The following is a 21,909-nucleotide window of genomic DNA, read 5'->3' on the forward strand; positions in this document are numbered from 1 at the left end:
AGATCTTGCAGGACCAACATATAAATAAAAACCTTGATTTGGGTTTTTATGCAAAGGAGCTCAATGTCTCCACGTCCTTACAGCACGGCTGCTGGCTCCGCCCCCCCGTATCACAAGATTTTTTCCATATCATTTGTACTACAAGATTTTTTGCTATATTGTATCACATCCTTGGCGTTACTGTAAGACTAATCGCTATCATTTCACACTGCATATTTGTGTAAACATATTGCATCTTCTTATGCAACCTGAATTAGCTAATCTGTATTCATTGAAAACCCTTTTGTGATTAATTTATGTCGTTAATGAATGTTATTTTATACTTCTTACCCTTTGCAAAAAATAAATGTTAACTTTTAATTGTATTTACCCGTATATATCCTACTTTAAGCTTTTTTAGCTAATAGCTATTCTAACGCTCCTCATATAGCTCATATTTTAGGTTCACCATAAGATCTGGTTGCGAGATATTTTAAAATTTGATATTTTAGTTAATGTAGGAGACCTTGATAAGTTTTCCTCTCTCTGTATTTAGACTACCTTTAAATCTGCAGATAATATAGAGGAAATGATGGGAAATGTGTTATAGTCTATCTGTCTATAGTTACCGAAGATTACATATGTCAATAATGAAATCTCTTAGTTATACATGTTTTATTTATAAGCTATGTTCTAGAATGCTCTGGTGGTTAATTGTCTTCTATGTTATGCAAGAATTAGTGTATAAGCTAGAAAAGTAATAATGGTGTATGAGCTAAGTTCTATTTTACAAGCATAGAGCTTCTGGGCAGAGGTTAAGAAGTGAGAACTGGAACTAGCTCATGATGCTAAATATAACTAGATGGTAAAACTATAAATATAATAGAACAGACAAATGATATATAATAATATAGTATGAAACACAGTATATAAACCCATTTGAATTACATAATGTAGTAGAATGCTAGTACAACCAAAATTAGGCAGAATTTCAGGCATTAAAAGAGTGAGAGTTTATCATACTAAGTAGGAGTTAAATAGGGAAAATATTGGAATTTCTGTAGTTGTGAATATATACGTAAGAGATAAAACTTAATAATCACACATCACTTATGAGGCTACTATAATATAGAAAAAAGGAGGTAGTATTTACATTTGCATAAAAACGAGTTTTGGTGTAGCATAGTATCTAGAAGTGAACACTCCTGAAACGAAATAAACCATGCATAGAATTGAGTATCTAAAGTGTTGATATACTAATACTGGAGCCATGGTGACCCAAACTATGTCACAAAGCAGGTTGAAGGTAAACCTAGAGTACTGACTTATAGGAGTATCTAAGTAAACAAGATATCAGAATCCAGGTCATTATAGATATAGGTATACATACATTTCAATACACCCTTTCATTAAATGAAGATCGTTAGACCTACTGTTACGGCTGCTAACAGCAGGATTGGACTAGGAATATATGTAGTATTATAAGGAGTCTAAGCACCTTTGTTGCTTACACCTATGTTGGATTGGTGATGTAGTATTGGAAAAAGCATTGTTGCAACTGCAAAAATCTAGGGATATACAGGGGTTTATGACGTATCTACATAAAATAAACATATGATCCCCCTTTGTATTATGGCATACAACTCCGAACTTGATAGAAACAGCATTGAAAAGCACTATTATCAACAGTAGGTGATATGCACAAACCTGAACAATAACTAGGAAAGAAAGGGCTACTAACAGGTCAGCATGGTTACATCTTATGTAGTTCAGGCAAACATGCCAGTTAAGTATGGTCTGTGGTATCGGAAGATAACAAAGTAGATAATCTCTGGGTGCAAAAATGCCCAGTGTTAGATTTGAAATTCAAGCGTGTGTTTATCATAGATTCTAACACTTGTTTTATGGGGAGGTATCATCAGACCTCATATCAGGGTAGCATTGGGGTGACCTGAAAATAGACTGGTCACTCAATCTATTTCTCTAAGTTGGCACCTTCAAATAATGTGTTGTATAGCTTATTAGCAAAATAGTTTGACTTTAATTACAGAGACTATGGTGTTTGAACTTAAAAAATACTGGTTATACTTATTGCTGTTGTATCGTAGGTACAAATCAGCAGAGGACGTGGCATCTGAAGTAAACTATAAAATGTCTCTCTTTAACCCATGCCAATGGTATCGAATTGAGTCTTAGGTTGTAAGATAATGTATGAGAGGACCCGGTATATAGAAAACCTCTTGCAGCCAGGATGAGCTACCCAATCACTCTTTGTCATACTCGGTGCCTGTTGTACAAGGTATATGTGGTGCTTCTCGGCTGTAGACTGGGGTACTATGCTATCTCTACTGGTGCTTGAAATCTGCGGTCCAAAAGCAGTCTGGCGTTCAGATGTTCCTTGGTTACCAGCAGACTCTGAGGTGGTATCCTGAACTGCTGCCCGGTGGTGTGGGCCTTCATCTGGCATCATCAGTAAGGGGATCTGCAGTCATAGGGAGCTGCTTGTCAACTGTAGGTGCCAAAGGAAACATATATGAGATTTCCTGCCTGAGGTCTCGAGAATTGCTCTTCCATACTTGCCTGTATGCACTCCAATGATCGTAAAATCGCCGCTTTCAGAGCCATTTGTGGATAAGGTAAGGCAGCGACTCTGGTTAAAAGAGTAAAGGGTGTGCAGCAACCCAGCATGGCAAACTACTTTTGTTACACTAAGGTCTCCTGGTAGGCTTTAGAGTGTTAATGGTACCAAGATCATTCTGATTCAACAAAAGGAATATTATTGGCACTGTGATAAAGTGAAGCCAGGTAATCGGAGGTAAACCTTACCTCGATGCTACCCCTTGAATATAATGTACACAAAAAAAAGGTGAAAGGGGAAGGGGACAAGAAGGGGTTAATTAGCACTCATTCCCATGGCATAGTAAAGTTGTTGACTAAATTCAACTAAGGTGGTGAAAAAGTTATTGCTTTAAAACTAATTTATTAGCATTATGTTAAAATAAGGTGAATAATAATTATTACGTAACTAAATGAAAAAAATATTTATTAACCTCATAAATGCCCAAAAGAACACCACACTCCTACTGAAGAGTATAATTGATAGAATACACTGCTGACTGAGCCACCCCCCTGTGTTCCTGGCCAATAACGGGAAACGTTGACTTCAGGTGCCAGGGATGGTCTCAGCTGTGTGAATAAGAAGACTCTGTCAGCAGGGAAAAACTTTAAAAATACATAAATGCATTTCAGCCGTTGTTGTCCGGTCTTTCTCAATATGAAAAAGTATAATGACAAGCTGAGTGCCGCAACTGAACCCCTTTTAATAGCCAATCGCATGTTGCTTCATCAACACACCTCTTTAGGAACCAATCGATGCCGATCTATGTTGTGCGATGGGAACGTCATATGCTATTTCCGATTGGCTAACTGACTTTTAGTTTGTCCAATAATTCATTGTTTATATTCGGAAGTCACGTGTGCGGTTCAGTAGAATTCTCTTTGACAGCTCGATAAAGTTCATATATTAATGTGCGAATATCACACAGCTAGATTATAAGATATATAAAGTGATTGCGGCTAAAATATTCAAATGTGTACAGTATTTCCTGAAAACCTGCTGTTAGATTATGTATATTACATAGTAACAAAGGATGTGTACAAAAACATTACCTTCTAACACATAACACAACATATTGGCTAAAGGGGCGAGTTTTAAGACAAAAAAATTCTTATAGTGAGGATCACTAATTGCTTACAATAGAGTGACAAAAACATTACTCTTCTTAAAAATGATTATATTCAGATTAAACCCATAGATTTATTTTATCCGTTGTGTACAAAATAATTTCTACTATTATACATCTCTCACATTATATATAAAAAAACACATGTAAGAGCTAAATAGAGAAGAGATTCAATTGTAACTTATATATAGTATATCCATAGTATATTCATGGGATATATTGCCTCAATCTTATTAGATATTTGCAAGTTGCCAAGAAGATAACATATATTCCCAATATACATATGTGTCCAACTCCATAATAACCTCAATACCTAAGTTAATATAACATCAAAGTTAACAGTGAAATCAGTCCCATTATTTCAATTGGTATGTTTATCAAATGATCCCAGAAATAATACCATGGTATATAAAATCCTAGATGTGCAAGCATAGTATATTATCCTCACTAGTTTGGGGTGCACACTTGAATCAGAGGTTTAATAAGACATATATGTCAAAGTGAGATTAGTTGTGTAGTACACATCATTAAATACAACTACATCTCTTAATATAGCGAAGTCTGGCGTCAATATATTTGCTCGCCTTTTCTGTCAGGGACCCAATGCCAGTGACAATGGGCCTTCCAAGAGGGCACAATTGATTTTTATGGACCTTAGGTAGCAAATATAGAGTCAGTACTTTAGGTTGTTTAACTTCTAGGAACTTAAATTCTTTCTTGTCAATAATGCCTGCAAATATCTAATAAGATTGAGGCAATATATCCCATGGATATACTATATATAAGTTACCATTGAATCTCTTCTCTATTTAGCTCTTACATGTGTTTTTTATATATATGGTGAGAGATGTATAATAGTAGAAATTATTTTGTACACAACGGTTAAAATAAATCATTGGGTTTAATCTGAATATAATCCTTTTTAAAGAACAGTAATGTTTTGTCACTCTATTGTAAGCAATTAGTGATCCTCACTATAAGAAGTTGTTTGTCTTAAAACTCGCCCCTTTAGCCAATATGTTGTGTTATGTGTTAGAAGATAATGTTTTTGTACACATCCTTTGTTACTATGTAATTCACATAATCTAACAGCAGGTTTTCAGGAAATATGGTGCACATTTGAATATTTTAGCCGCAATCACTTTATATATTTTATAATCTAGCTGTGTGATATTCGCACATTAATATATGAACTTTATCGAGCTGTCAAAGAGAATTCTACTGAACCGCACACGTGACTTCCGAATATAAACAATGAATTATTGGACAAACTAAAAAGTCTGTTAGCCAATCGGAAATAGCATATGACGTTCCCATCTCCCAACACAGATCAGCATCGATTGGTTCCTAAAGAGGTGTGTTGATGAAGCAACATGCGATTGGCTATTAAAAGAGCCTATTAGATATATAAGGGGTTCAGTTGCGGCATTCGGCTTGTCATTATACTTTTTCATATTGAGAAAGACCGGAAAACGGTCGAAATGCGTTTATGTATTTTTAAAGTTTTTCCCTGCTGACAGAGTCTTCTTATTCACACAGCTGAGACCATCCCTGGCACCTGAAGCCGACGTTTCCCGTTATTGGCCAGGAACACAGGGGGGTGGCTCAGCAGTGTATTCTATCAATTATACTCTTCAGTAGGAGTGTGGTATTCTTTTGGGCATTTATGAGGTTAATAAATATTTTTTTCATTTAGTTACATAATAATTGTTATACACTTTATTTTAACATAATGCTAATAAATTAGTTTTTAAGCAATAACTTTTTCATCACCTTAGTTGAATTTAGTCAACAACTTTACTATGCCATGGGAATGAGTGCTAATTAACCCCTTCTTGTCCCCTTACCCTTTCCCCTTTTTTTGTGACCAAGATCATTCTAACAGTAAGTTTGGTTTTTAACCTGAGTGTCCCTGTGGCATTACAATAGTCAGTGCAGTCTGTGGGTGTATCATATGGCGTTTCGTGGTACTGTGCTGTTTCTTGTGTTGAGGCCCATTTTCTAAAACTGGCTGTGTTTATCTCCCAGGATATAATTTCCCTCTTAGTACCTGCGGTGTGATGGCTCTCTGTACTATGATCGGCGGGTAACCATTGATATGAAGGATCGCTGAGTTAATACAGCCTGTTGTGTCCTCCACTGAGGGTGATGTTGTCATATAGCTACTTGACTTATATACCATCTCCTAACATTCCCTCAATATCCATTTCTTTGTTTACATAATTTCTATACATGTTCATTACCTGCTGTAACTCCTCCCCCAACCTCCGGTATAAATTGCTCTCAGTCACTCTCAATATCGCTTGGTAGTACGCTTCCTCCGTAGAAGAGTTCCTCCTGAGCCATATCTGACAAGGCACCTATAGCAGACTTCTCTCTCTCTCACCCTCCAAGCTTATCCTGTCAGCCAAGTTGGAATACGCTGCAAGCTGTCTCGTGTACAAGGATCTGATTCCACACTTCTGTTCCACTATCCTCACGGTGAGGTCACATCCCAGCTTCACACGCTGCCTCAGCTGCAACAGCTCTCCAGGCACACCTCACAAGGAATCCTGTCGGCCTCGCTGGCTTGCTTCCAGCAACTCACTGCAGCTCTCATTCTCATCCTCCTTCCACTCTGACAAGGTAACGGGATAATACCTTTTAGTTGCAGTGCCTGCTTTGTTATTGTATATCCTGTATGAACTGCCATACTTATCTACTCCTGATTAGTGATACTGTGTGTTACATATCAATTACTCCTACTCTCATGTTAACTGCTACTCTTTGTATACACCATTTCCATTGGTTACCTATCTTGATAATTCTGCTGCATTAATTAGTGACTTGTCACAGGTGGCAGCAATAGAGGTATTCATTTTATGACAACCACTCATAAAACTTGCTTTTAGGTTTCTGGGGATTTTACATTACCTATATGAGTGATTTATGTTCAATCCCAGCAATTTTCCAGTTATATATGGCTCAGAAGGTGTTATCGAGCCACTGCCCCTATATTCCCTAGGTTGTGGTAGTGTTACTAAGGTTTTTTCAGGCCCATAATCAAAGAAAATAAGCTTCTGTAGCTGGAACTTAGCAGAAACACGTCTTCACTGCTCGGCTACAGGCTCCGTCCCCCAAATTGACTTATTTTGACTTAAATCCACATTCTACTCTGAGCTACTCTTCACATCTCTAGTGTGAGCAGATCATTTTCTGCTAGCTTCCAACTTTGGGTGTTTGATTGCAAATTTGTTCTTAAAGGGATAGTAAACCCCCCCAAAAAAATTTATGATTCAGATAGAACATACAATTTTAAACAACTTTCCAAATTTAATTCTATTGTCAAATCTTCAATTTCTTGTTATCCATTGGTGAAGGGACAGCATTGCACTACTGACAGGAAGCTGAAAATATCTATTTAGCCAATCACAAGAGACAAATGTGCGCAGGCACCAATTAGCAGCAGCTCCCACTAGTGTATGATATGTACATATTTATTTTTTTTAAAAGGGATACTTAGAGAATGAAGTACATTTGAAAATAGAAGTAAATGTAAAAGTGTCTTAAAATGACATGCTCTATTTGAATCATGTAAGTTTAATTTTGACTTTCCTATCCCTTTAACAAAATGTTTTTGTCTTTTAGATTCTGCCATTTCCTTAAACTATAACTATGGGTTTGATCACAATCTATCGGCTATTTGCTCTCAAAATGGCTTTTGACTTTCTGCCCAAATTGATAGTCAAATTTCTCAAGTAATCACAATGTAAAATCCATTTGTTTATTACAACTCTGCAACCACAAACAAGTTTTCAACACAAAAGCTTCTGAAGTTCATGTTTTCAAAATAGAAACTGGGCAGTTATCTGAAACTGGCTGATATAATAAACAATTCACACCTCTTAGGGTTACAGTTAAGGTCTTTGTTTACCGTAGAAGGCAAATACTCATTTATATGTATGACAATAACCTATTGTAATACAAATCCATAGCATTTTGAAATACTTGCGTCTACATTATTGAATTAGAAAATGTGCCTTTGTGAGTCACTTTGTTTGAAGGTCTCCTAATGAATTGTATGTTAACAGACCTCTACAAAGTCTTATGTGGTAATTTCAGAGTGTTTTAAAAGTTAATAGTCTGTTTCCAAATATCCAGGAAATAGTTGAAAAGATGTCCAAAATGCCCATTTGAAGACTTATCAAGTGCTCTGAGGTGTTGAATTTGAAAAGATGTTGAAAAGGGATTTAAATTGAATTTCACCCCATAGGAAAAATAAGACTTTTAGGGAGGATCCAAAAACACATTTGTGGGTGTGGGAAGGAGCAAAAAACATGCTATTGTGATGGTGTTAAATGAAAAAGTGGTGTTTTTGTCCGATAGATTGTAAATTAGGCCTTGATAAGAAGTGTATCTATCTATAATACTGCCTAAGGCATTGTGTAAATTATGTTTAAATTTTGCTCACTTTATTTAAAAAGCCTACATGTATGAAATTCTTCCAACAGACTTTTAAGAAGAATATTAAACAAATTTTTTGGACAAAACAATTTTTTTGCCCATGCACATTTATAGTATTTGTCCTGGTATAAATGTTTATTTAGCTATGTTACAGCTAGATTACAAGTTTTGCATTATGGTGCGGTACGGCTACACCGCTGAAAAATTGCCATTGCACGTGGAATGGCAGGTCTCCCGTATTACAAGTTGCGGCGGTAAATCTATACCGCAATCGTTTTAGCCTGTAACGCAACGATCCATTCCGCACTAAAAAAATTACGTTTGAGTGCAGGATTTTCCATAGCGCTGTATTATAAGTTGTTCGGGCAGTCTATAACGCTTATAGCTTATACCGCCTCGATCCATTCCCTGATCTGATACCAGTAATTATGGATTGTGCGAAACAAAAATGTTTCACAAAACTCATAACTAAAATGTTACAAATTACACCAACACCCATAAACGACCTATTAACCCCTAAACTGCCACCCTCCCGCATCACAAATACTATATTAAACGTATTAACCCCTAAACCACCCACATCGCCAACACTAAATAAATCTAGTAACCCCTAAACCACCGACCAACGGTGGCGCGGAGCTGTGGAGGCGCGGAGCATCTTTGCCGGCAGCACAGACATCCAGCGTGGAGGATCCTCTTCATACGATCACAGCCGTCCACAGAAGCTTGATTGCAAGGTACCCGTTTAAATATGGGGTACCTTCCATTCCTATTGACTGACATTTTCAAATCAGCCAATAGTATGAGAGCTGCTGAAATCCGATTGGCTGTTCAAATCAGCCAATAGGATTTCATCGCAACGCACTAAATTAAACTATTAACCCCTAAACCTAACACCCCCCTAACTTTAAATTAAATTTACAATATAACTATCTTTAAATAAATTGAAACTTACCTTTGAAATGAAAAAAAACAACTAAGTTTAAACTATAAATTCAACTAAAATTAAAATTTTAAATATATTAAAGAAACGAAAAATAAAAGAAACTTACATTACAAAATTATAAAATCCTAACACTATGATTAAAAATAAAAAAAACTAATATTAGAATATTATAAAATCCTAACACTACGAATAAACCCCCCCAAAAAACTAACACCACAAAAAATAATAAACACTAGCATTAAGAAAAATAAAAAAATCTAAGATTACAAAAAATAATAATCAAAATGATCTAAAATAATAAAAATCACACTTAATCTAATAGCCCTATAAAAAGAAAAAGGACCACCAAAATAAAAAAAACCCTAACCTAACAATAGACTACCAATAGCACTTAAAAGGGCATTTTGTAGGGCCCCCAACAGTAAAAACCCCCACCCAATTAACCCCCCAAAATAAAAAAACCTAAGTCTAAAAAAAAAACTTACCTACCCATTGCCCCTAAAGGGGAATATGCCTTTTCAGCGTCTGTCGACAGAAGCACGAGCAGCATTTTTTTTTGTTTGGAATATTCAATTATCTGCATTATTTTGAGGGTATTGTCCCTTGCCTCCCTCCCCGGGACAAAAATCAGACCGGGTAAAAACCTGTTAACCCTATTAGCCAATACTTTTGCTAGTATCTTCATGTCCGTATTAAGTAACGAGATTCGCCTGTAACTTTGTGTCCTGTCCGTCGGTTTCCCCGGTTTCAGTATTACAGTAATGTACGCTGTCAGCATGGATGGAGGTAAATTTTCTATGTCGGGTAGTGCATTGAACAGTGTTTGTAGGTGTGGTAACAGTATGGGTAGAAAGGTTTTATAGTATTTAACTCCCAACCCGTCCGGCTCAGGGCTTTTCCCACTTGGGAGGTCTTTAAGAGCTACCTGTATTTCCTCTTGTGTTAAAGGGTTTTCCAGTAAGTCTATCGCGTCTTGTTCTAACGTCTGCAGCTGGGTGTTTTTTAAGTACTCCTGTGCCGCTGACTGCTGTGGGGCCTTATCAGTAGATGTGTGTGTTAGCGAGGATTTAAGGTTATAGAGTTCACTGTAATATGCATAAAAGGTTTGGCAATATTTGGGCTGTCTTTGTGAGTTTTACTCCTACTGTCCTAGATAGTATATATGTGTGACTTCAGTTGTGATCTTTTAAGTGCTCTAGCCAACAGCTTCCCTGCCTTGTCCCCCCTTCATAGTATTTTTGTCTGAGCCACAGCGCTTTTTGTTGGTTTTCCTCCTGCAGCAGTTGCCTAAAGTCCACCCTGGCCTGGGTAAGTTTAGCATCTTTGTCGGTGTGCAAGGGATTCTTTTTATGTTGTTCTTCAAGTGCTATGATAGTGCCTATTATATGATTGTATTTTTCCCTGCTCTGCCGTGTGAGTCTGACTTTATGTTTAAGAAAATGCCCTCTAATGACGTTTTTGTGCGCCTCCCATATGATAGGTATCGGCAAGTCCCTCGTCACATTTAAGGCGGTGGGGTATCTATGGTTATGCCATTTAGGCTCTTTATTCTTTGCAAAGTGCGATTCTTGTATAAAAACCATGTCCCCCTGTAATTTGTGTAATTTATTCACATTAATTGTGATAAATTTAAGGGGGTGAACTCTCGGTTGGTGCCGCGAGGGGGCCATTGTAAAGGGGGGGGAGGGGAGCAAGCAAGTAAGGGAAGAGGAAAGAAAGATTTAAAAAAAAAAAAAAGGTGGGAGTAAGTGAGGAAGAAGGGAAAATAGATTAAGAACTATATAAGGTTCAGACTTTTATGGCTGGGCTCACAGATGTCTGACTTATGAAGGCGATGGCGTGTGTGCACAAAATTGTATACAAACACAAAAATAGAAAAAGTGTTTAACAACAGTAGTTCAAATATATAACAAAGGTTATGTTAACACTCTATCTCTTCTTTCTCAAAAGGTTCTAAAGGGTATGTGCCTATAGCTGGCCTACTTTGGAACATAAAAATAAGACAAGAAATTTTAACACATAACATTGCTGAAGTGAAATCTGAGGATATAAGCATTAGCAATATAATTGAACATTTTAATATTTAACATATAACATAGAAACCGAGGGGGGTAAGTGTAACTCCTGGGGGAGGTATGGTAAGTAAGAACTTCTCCATAACAATTAAACTTTCTTTCATGTGAAAACAGCATGATATTGGCAAGCTAAGACAACAGTGAGAGTCGACAGTGCTGTATTAAACTGTTGTTTCTTAGCTTACGTATCGGTTATATTCAAACATCACCTCATTATAGAGATGAGCCTAACAAGAAAAAAGGAAAGTTCAGCAGTTTACGTTACCAGTCAGGTTTGGTGTTGGTTTTCTTCCACCGGCTGGGACAAGGTAGCCATGGTGTCTGGGTTCGGTGGTGCTATACCAAGCGTGCTGCAGAAGAGATCCAAATCAGCAGGGGACCTAAATATTGCCGTTTTATCCCCATTGGAGGCTATAACACATGTGGGCAAACCCCACCTGTACAGTATTTTGTTCTCCTGCAGTGTGGACGTGAGGTAACACAGGTCCCTGTGTTTTTGCAAGATGCCGGACTAAGGTCCGAGAAGATTTGTATTGTTATTCCTTCATGTTGTATGGGATGTTTGCTCCTGCTGCTTCTGAGTATCTCCTCCTTTTCCTTGTAAGCAGATGAAGGATGACTTACCTAGGTGGTGCTTTAGGTGAGGACTTCGGGCGCAATGCCCTATGGGCTCTCTCAATGGTGACTTCGGGTGCCATCGGTGTTCCTTTGATCGTCCTGAAAAGATCTTGTAGATATCCCTGTAAGGCGTTAGGGTTAATTGTCTCAGGTACTCTGATGTGTAAATTATTCCGCCGGCTGCGGTTGTCCAAATCTTCGGGACCATGTTTGTGGTCTGTTGCGTCTGTGAGGTATTTTCCTTCATCTGCCCCTGCAGTGCATCCTGTGTCTGCTCGACGTTTGAAACTCTTTGGGTTAATTCAGTTAAATCTCTACGCAGTTCACTGAACACATTTTTAATTTCAGAAACAACCTCTTTGATATCCTCCTTTGATGAAAGGGTTTTTAGATCATCTTTTGTGACATACTGTAGGGGAACCTGGGGAAGCGAGGAGGCTTGCGTAGGGTCATCATCTTTATGTTGGTGTAGCACATGTGTATCATCTGCTGCCTGAGGCTCTGCTCCTTTAATATAATAATTCATATTCCTAGTCTTAGCCCCTTTAACTGAGGTGTTATTTTTTTTTGGGCCATGTTCCTTTGTAATAAATCACCCAGGTATACCACTTAATTTCCCTTAAAGTCTCTATTCAGAGTATGTTTGGTGCAATGTGGCGTGCGTGGGCACTTATGGCCCTCTATTATGAAAATGCTGTGATCAAATAGGGATGTGTGGGGTCCCGGTATGAAGCTTACCCTCCGCAGGGTAGGGTAGACAGGTTTGGCATTTACAACTGTTTGCCGTTGGATCTTCCCGTGACAATCTTGCCTGTTATACAGATATTAGGGAATCTGCACTTATTCCTTCAATCTATTTAGCTGCCGTTCCCAGTCCTATCTGTGGTGTGCTTGGATTTTGGCCCCCCTGCTGAAATATCTGCCAAGTTTTTCCCCCCTTCTCCTCAGGGTTTAAGTGTATAAGCATGAAGGTTGCTCTTTGAATAAGCTTACTGGTCACTGATGGTGGCTCGTACAGTGTCCGGGGACAGCGTCACTCCTGCTCCTCACATATCAGTGACCAGGTGGGCCGTGGTTAGGTTGGAGATGTCTGCGGGTATGTACTTCTCCCTTTGGAGCTCATTAACCGCTATTCACCAAGCTAGTCTGTGTAGTCCTAGTGCGTGTGCCTGATCACGCTGTTTTTACTCTAGCTAGGTTGCGGCCTGTCACGGAAGCCCCGCCGAGATATCAAGTCCTCGAGGGCTTCAGCTTACAATATTGTACTGCCGGTATGTCCCCCTCGGTTCTAGTGCTCTAATCCAGTGTGGGTCTAGTCTTCCATGTGGGCTTTGTAGCTTTAGGCCATTCTCCAGCACAGCTAAGCTCCGCCCCAGTGTTAGGTTTTTATAATATTGTAATGTTAGTTTTTTAATTTTTAATCGTAGTGTTAGGATTTTATAATCTTGTAATGTTAGGTTTTTTTATTTTTCGTTTCTTTCATTTATTTAAAATAGTAATGTTAGTTTTTAATTTATAGTTTAAACTTAGTTTTTTTTAATTTCACAGGTAAGTTTTTATTTATTTAAAGATAGCTATATTGTAAGCTCAATTTAAAGTTAGGGGGTGTTAGGTTTAGGAGTTAATAGTTTAATTTAGTGTGTTGCAATGTGGGGGGCTGGCGTTTTGGGGTTAATAGGTTTAGTTTATTAGTACCAATGTAGGGGGCCAGCAGTTTAGGGGTTAATCATTTTATTTAGTGTCTGCAATGTTGGGGGGTGGCGGTTTAGGGGTTAATCATTTTATTAAGTGTCAGCAATGTCTGGAAGCGGCGGATTAGGGGTGTTTAGACTAGGGCTTTATGTTAGGGTGTTAGAATTAAACATAACTTTTTTTCCCCATAAACATCAAAGGGGATTGCGTTATGGCGATCTCCATTCGGCGATCGCAGGTGTTAGTTTTTTTTCTAACACTTTGATGTCTATGGGGGAAAGTGTGCACAAGCACGTAACCTCAGCCCTTGGCTTTTGTGCGGTATGAAGCTTATTGACCCATAACGCACAGCAGAAAGAGGTTTTTCAGTAACTTCTAATGGCAGCGCTATGGAAAGTGTGATAACACCATTTTTTTTGCGTTCTTTACGCACCCGGTGCGCAAAACTTGTAATCTAGGTGTAAGTTAGCTCCTAGTCACCTAAATAGCCATTTAAAACAGCATAGATCTTAACCTTAAAAACGTCTGAACTCCCCAAAAATATGACCCTTGGCTTCAGTTTGCCTATTGCCTTGAATGTTTTTCTTTGTCCTCAAAATATATAATCCTACAAATTACACCCAAATGAACTCTGGTTAACTAAGGCCTAGATTTAGAGTTTGGCGGGAGCCGTGAAAACCAGCGTTAGAGGCTCCTAACTCTGGTTTTAGGCTACCGCCGGTATTTGGAGTCAGTCAGGAAAGGGTCTAATGCTCACTTTCCAGCCGCAACTTTTCCATACCGCAGATCCCCTTACGTCAATTGCGTATACTATCTTTTCAATGGGATCTTTCTAACTCCGGTATTTAGAGTCGTGTCTGAAGTGAGCGTTAGAATTCTAACGACAAGACTCCAGCCGCAGAAAAAAGTCAGTAGTTAAGAGCTTTCTGGGCTAACGCCGGTTCATAAAGCTCTTAACTACTGTACTCTAAAGTACACTAACACCCATAAACTACCTATGTACCCCTAAACCGAGGCCCCCCCACATCGCCGCCACTCTAATACATTTTTTAACCCCTAATCTGCCGACCGCCACCTACGTTATACTTATGTACCCCTAATCTGCTGCCCCTAACACCGCCGACCCCTATATTATATTTATTAACCCCTAATCTGCCGCCCCCGCTATCGCTGACCCCTGCATATTATTATTAACCCCTAATCTGCCGTCCGCACGCCGCCGCCAGCTACATTATAGCTATGTACCCCTAATCTGCTGCCCCTAACACCGCCGACCCCTATATTATATTTATTAACCCCTAATCTGCCCCCCTCAACGTCACCTCCACCTGCCTACACTTATTAACCCCTAATCTGCCGAGCGGACCGCACCGCTACTATAATAAAGTTATTAACCCCTAATCCGCCTCACTCCCGCCTCAATAACCCTATAATAAATAGTATTAACCCCTAATCTGCCGATCGGAGCTCACCGCTACTCTAATAAATTTTTTAACAACTAAAGCTAATTTTAACCCTAACCCTAACACCCCCCTAAGTTAAATATAATTTTATTCTAACGAAATAAATTAACTCTTATTAAATAAATTATTCCTATTTAAATCTAAATACTTACCTGTAAAATAAACCCTAATATAATTATATTATAGCTATTTTAGGATTAATATTTATTTTACAGGCAACTTTGTATTTATTTTAACCAGGTACAATAGCTATTAAATAGTTAAGAACTATTTAATAGCTAAAATAGTTAAAATAATTACAAAATTACCTATAAAATAAATCCTAACCTAAGTTACAATTAAACCTAACACTACACTATCAATAAATTAATTAAATAAAATACCTACAATTACCTACAATTAAACCTAACACTAAACTATCAATAAATACCTACAATTACCTACAATTAAACCTAACACTACACTATCAATAAATTAATTAAATACAATATCTACAAATAAATACAATGAAATAAACTAACTAAAGTAGAAAAAATAAAAAATAACTAAGTTACAAAAAATAAAAAAATATTTACAAACATCAGAAAAATATTACAACAATTTTAAACTAATTACACCTACTCTAAGCCCCCTAAGACCCCCAAAATAAAAAAATGCCCTACCCTATTCTAAATTACTAAAGTTCAAAGCTCTTTTACCTTACCAGCCCTGAACAGGGCCCTTTGCGGGGCATGCCCCAAAGAATTCAGCTCTTTTGCCTGTAAAAAAAACACATACAATACCCCCCCAACATTACAACCCACATACCCCTAATCTAACCCAAACCCCCCTTAAATAAACCTAACACTAAGCCCCTGAAGATCTTCCTACCTTATCTTCACCATACCAGGTTCACCGATCGATCCAGAAGATCTCCTCCGATGTCTTGATCCAAGCCCAAGCGGGGGGCTGAAGATGTCCATGATCCGGCTGAAGTCTTCTATCAACGGCATCTTCAATCTTCATTCTTCCGGATCCATGTTCATGTTGCAGACCTCCGACGCGGAACATCCTGCTGGCCCGACGGACTACCGACGAATGAAGGCTCCTTTAAGGGACGTCATCCAAGATGGCGTCCCTCGAATTCCGATTGGCTGATAGGATTCTATCAGCCAATCGGAATTAAGGTAGGAAAATTCTGATTGGCTGATGTAATCAGCCAATCAGAATCAAGTTCAATCCGATTGGCCGATCCGATCAGCCAATCAGATTGAGCTCGCATTCTATTGGCTGATCGGAACATCTAATTTCGTTAGATTTAAATTATATTTAACTTAGGGGGTTGTTAGTGTTAGGGTTAGACTTAGCTTTAGGGGTTAATACATTTATTAGAATAGCGGTGAGCTCCAGTCGGCAGATTAGGGTTAGGTGTCGGCGATGTTAGGGAGGGCAGATTAGGGGTTAATACTATTTATTATAGGGTTAGTGAGGCGGATTAGGGGTTAATAACTTTATTTTTAGGTTAGGGGTGTTTAGACTTGGGGTACATGTTAGAGTGTTAGGTGCAGACGTAGGAAGTGTTTCCCCATAGACAATAATGGGGCTGCGTTAGGAGCTGAACGTGGCTTTTTTGCAGGTGTTAGGTTTTTTTTCAGCTCACACAGCCCCATTGTTTTCTATGGGGGAATCGTGCACGAGCACGTTTTTTAAGCTGGCCGCGTCCGTAAGCAACTCTGGTATCGAGAGTTGCAGTGGCGGTAAATATGCCTGTACGCTCCCTTTTTGGAGCCTAACGCAGCCATTCTGTGAACTCTCAATACCAGAGGTATTTAAAAGGTGCGGCCAGAAAAAAGCCAGCGTTAGCTACGCGGGTCGTTACCGACAAAACTCTAAATCTAGGCGTAAATTAGCTAGCATGCCTGCAGCCAATCCAGAACCAGTTCAGAAGTAATAAATGGGTGAGGGCAACAATAAGACAATATTTAAAAGTATTTTTTTAAAGGATGAAAATGCAATGCAAGAAAAGTGCAGAGCAAATAAAGTGCCACGTGCAGAGTGAGAAGACAGGTAGTTCACATAAAGTGCAGAGCAAATAAAGTGCCACGTGCAGAGTGAGAAGACAGGTAGTTCACATAAAGTGCAGAGCAAATAAAGTGCCACGTGCAGAGTGAGAAGACAGGTAGTTCACATAGGATAAAAGAGAGGAAGTGCATGCAGCACAGAGGTAAACATCTAGACTGGGATGCATTCAGTGGAAATGTACAAGTGAATAATACAGCCTCTAGATATTTTACTGCTAAAGAAAAAAGTAAAACATTTGTGCCTGTAATGAGACAAACTTGGTAGCTTGTGACTACAGTGCAATTTGGAAAGCAACCACTAGGAATAATCACCATTCCTAATTGAATTTTTACACAAAAATGCCAAACAGAATAAAAATACTGAAACAGCTGTATAAAAAACTATACGTTATTTTTAGCCCTAGGGGAATTAAAGAAAAATTATTTGATAAGTTAGGGGGTTTGGGGGTTTTAGGTTATGTGTGAATTTAGGTTGAGTTTACTGTGCTTACATAAACTACACTGGTCATGAAATTATTACAAATTAAAAATTATTAACTAATATCATTTTAATGCAAAATTAAAACGGAATGGATTTTGCGAAGCAGTATTAGTGCTCCATTCTACTTGTACCCTGGCATATTATTTTTTGACCACATACTGTATATATAATCTTTTTTTTTAGTGAAGCTCTTCAGAAGTTATTTGAAGCTATTCAGAAGTTATTTGGTTCATTGAAAATTAAAAAATCGCTTAAATTGCAATATGCAAAGTTGAAATACAATAATTGTATGTCTATTAACTTGTAATATAAGTGCAAACATTAAAGGGACAGTAAAGTCAAAATTAATTTTATATGGCCTGTATAGAGCATGCAATTTTAAACAATTTTCCAATTTACTTATATTATCAATTTTGCTTAGTTCTCTTGGCATTCTTTGTTGAAGAGTAATCCTAGGTGAATTAATGAGTGTGAGCGTATCTTAAGCCATCTGACAGTAGTGCTTGCAACATTGTTTATAGAGATGTGTAGTATACTGTTGCCATAGACTGCTATAAAGACGTGCACATTCCTAAGCTCCTATCATCATAAACAGGTTTAGTCTTCAACAAAGGATACCAAGAGAACAAAACAAAATAGAAGTACATTTAAATGTTGTTTAAAATTGCATGCTCTGTCTGAATCATGAAAGTTCGATTTTCACTTTACTGTCCCTTTAATCCTGTGTGTAACCCTGCTTTCTGCCATAGTCCTTTCTTTTCTATATCAAAGAAATAATGATAATACCGTACCTTGCCACTTTGGGATCTTGTCCAAGAAGAAGCAAAATGCTTTTGGTGTTAACAAATAATGCCCAACATGGGAAGCAAGCAAGAAAGAGGATGAGTATAGCGCGTTGTATAATAACACCAATGAGTTTCAGGTTTTTCCCTCCATAAATCTGAAATGAAATATAATTATAAGCTACATTTGTTTTGTTATTATTCTAGAGTTACACCACATGTTGTAACACTACTTTTAATAGTTCTACATTTTTTTTTAATTAAGAATCAATATTTAATAACATCACATTAAGTATAACAATACAAACATTAAAAGAAAAAATGCAGCATACAATATTAATTTAGTATACATAAGATCTGTGTGATAAAATTTAAGCTTACATTTATCTGTTTCTAACTTTGTCCAAGGGATTAAAGAACTGTATTTTCTCATTTGGAGACAGGAAGAAGAAACTAAAAACAAAATTTCCCTCCCTCCCACTCTCTCAAAAAATTATGCATCGATTAGATGATGGATTTTATTATATATGTCACAATTACATGACTGTTTCATCTAGAACGTCATCAAGGCAATTCCATTCTCCCTGCAATCTAGCCATTAATACTAATTCTGTTTGTGCAAAAGGTAACCAAATTTGTCTCTGCATCTCTATTTCTAATGTCTTTATATAGGGTTGCCATTTTTTAAGAAAACCTCTCAATCTATTTGAGCTATCCAATTTAGTACCACCATTGCTCTATAAATAACTGTCATATAATTTAATTGTTTAATTAAGGAATTCTGGGAGGATTCCTAACCGTCCATAAATCAAGTATTCACTTGCAAGGTAACAGTATAATTAAAATGAGAAGTGTTTTCTTTTTATCAATTTTTTTATCCCATTGAAATAAGCAAATTTGAGGGATATCCAAGGTAGTATCAATGTTAAAACAGTGTTTAATCCAATATTGGACTTTGCTCCAAAAATATTTAATCCTTGGGCAAGTATAAAAATTATGAGTATACTTTGCATTCTCCCAGTGGCAAGTCTCCACTTAGATAAACTATGAGGGGTTATATAATCATGATTTAACATTCTCAATTGAGATTCTTTAAGGGGTATAGAAAGAGTTGCTTTTTTCACAGAGTTTAAACTGTCAACAATTGTAGAGGGTGTTAAGTCCTCTGCAACACATCCATGCTCCATTTACCCACCAACCCATCCAATACTTCTAAATCTATCTTGTAATTAAGGATTTTATAAAATCCAGAAATAGAGAAAGAACCCATAACAAATGCTGTTTGAGGCAGGATAAAAACAGAGGTATTCCAAAAGAGGATTCCTTTCTCATAAAGGTGGCCCACGGTTTACGACAGTTCAATTTGCGCCGTTTCAGAATAACGCCTTTTTTTTTCAGTCATGTGACTGCTATTGAAAAGCATTGAGAAGCAGTGCATTGATTAAAATAGCCAGTAGGTGGAGTTGTCTGCTTGTGTTGCAGCAAAGATATGCAACACAAGCAAGCTGAAATTAATCAGTGTAACCAGACCTGAGCTATCGAGCAACTTTCAAAGGAACAAGATCTAGCAGTCACTTCCCTTAGCTGCAGACCTGATATTATCTAACATCCTAACAATGCAGAGAACTGTTTGCAGAAAAATGCAAGTAAAAAAATGTTTTTGTTCATTAAACTTAGTTTGATGATAATACAGTCTGTGTTTGTGTAATTTTTTATTAGGTTTATAATGCTGTTTAGCAAATGTTTATAATGGAAGACGGAGAATCTACAATCCTCAAGAGGTGCGCTGGTGTACAATCGACAATCCTCGGTTCCGTTACGCTGAATTCACGGCTGCACTCTCCAAAGGAATGGAATCCTGGCTGCACAGATGGGATAGAAAAAGAGAGGCGCCAACACATAAAACAGTATCGTTGATCTGATGAGATGGATTAGATGCGAGCCCCCCCCAAATGAGAGTTTATTCTCACAAGGTAAGCGGCACTAACAGCGTGCCTTAAACAGCAGGTCGGGACTATTTAGAGTCGCCCGACAGACACCCCCAGGCAGATCTACGTCACCACAGGACCTCCAATCAGCTGCGAGCAATGCTGCTCTGTGGGAATTCTCCGGAATCAGCTGTAGTATGCGGCGGTGGTGATTGTAGACAATAGACAAGGAGCTCTTCTTAATAACGGTCAGTAAGAAAGGTGGATGGACATTCAAAGTCAGGAACACGTAAGGTATAGATAAAATCTTGATTTATTACAAGTTTAAAAACAACATCAACGCGTTTCTCGGCTACAATGCCGTTTCATCAGGCTGTCTGATGAAACGGCATTGTAGCCGAGAAACGCGTTGTTGTAATTTGCGAAAGCCGTTGCAATAGCAGCTGGCGTCCTGTATATAGTACCGCAAAATCTAATAGCTGCTACATGTTTGCGAGATGATCACATCTTGACTAAAGAGGCAAGTAGCATACCTGATCTATTCCCAAATCTGTAATAGCGACTATCGGTTTTTAGCAATGAGTGTGATGCTTGATGTGCAAAATAAACATCCTGTTCTTCTTTGCTTGTCAAATAAGCCTCTCGTGTCAAAGATGTGGGTGTTGCACAATAGGAATAATAAGCTGCAGTTAATTTTTCCTGCAACTGTTGAAGTTTCTGTCTAGTTTTCCTATGTTAGTTAGCATTGTATGCTATTAAATTACCGGAGAGTACTGCTTTAGTAGTCATTCCATAAATGTATTAGATGTTTTTGAAAACTTTCTGAAGAGTATAAATAATATGGAAAATGCAAGGTATTTCTATTACTAACAGGGGGACCATCTGAAAAAAACAGTTCTATTGGTGGGTGGTATGAAATCATCACATCATAGATTTTATCCTTAATAACCCTAGGAATGAGAATTAGAAATAGGTCTATTCTAGAGGGAATAGGAACCACTCTGGAGGCACAGGTATAATCCCTACCATCTGGATTGCACAGTCTCCAGATAGCCACTAGTTGAAGAGTGTCTTTCAATTTTTAAAAAATGTTCCCCTCAAACTTTCCGTGTTTGCTGATTGATGTTCTCAACTTTGAACATCCCTAGGTTTGGAGTCTGTCACATATGGGGTCTGGAGCTAAATTAAAATCCCCTCCTAGTATTAGATCCATACCCTGAAATGGGGCCAGTGCCTGAATTAAACCAGTCCAAAACCCAGTAGCCTTTTCATTAGGGACATAGATATTGCAGAGCACCCAAACTCTACCCCCTATCCTGACCTGTAATATAGAAAATCTACCTTCAGGGTCCTTGACAGACTTGACCACATCAACTGTATGCCGTTTGCCAAAAAGTATTGCAATTCCCATCTTTGCATTGGTATAGGAGACAAATACTACTGACCCTACCCAATCTCTCCGTAATTATTCATGTTCTTCTTAAAGGAATATTCTAGTCAAAATTAAACTTTCATGATTCAGATAGAGCATGCAATTTAAAGCAACTTTCTATTTTACTCCTATTATTTTTTCTTCATTCTCTTGCTCTCTTTATTTGAAAAAGCAAGAATGTAAGCATAGGAGTCTGACCATTTTTGGTTCAGCACCAGGGTACAACTTTTTGATTGGTGTCTAAATGTAGTCACCAATCAGCATGCC

General features: G+C 37.8%; 1 protein-coding gene across 1 annotated transcript in view; it reads right to left on the reverse strand.

Moving 5' to 3' along the window:
• The window catches only part of LOC128652464 (multidrug and toxin extrusion protein 1-like), a 199,121-nt gene extending 177,500 nt beyond the window's left edge, over positions 1-21,621 (reverse strand). The window contains exons 1-2 of the mRNA XM_053705402.1: positions 21,532-21,621; positions 18,292-18,440 (exon numbers count right to left, since the gene is read on the reverse strand). Coding sequence (XP_053561377.1) covers positions 18,292-18,440; positions 21,532-21,621 — 239 coding nt within the window. The remainder of the gene's footprint in view (positions 1-18,291; positions 18,441-21,531) is intronic.
• Positions 21,622-21,909: the final 288 nt, after the last annotated feature.

Source organism: Bombina bombina, chromosome 3, assembly GCF_027579735.1.
Source record: "Bombina bombina isolate aBomBom1 chromosome 3, aBomBom1.pri, whole genome shotgun sequence".
NCBI lineage: Eukaryota > Metazoa > Chordata > Amphibia > Anura > Bombinatoridae > Bombina > Bombina bombina.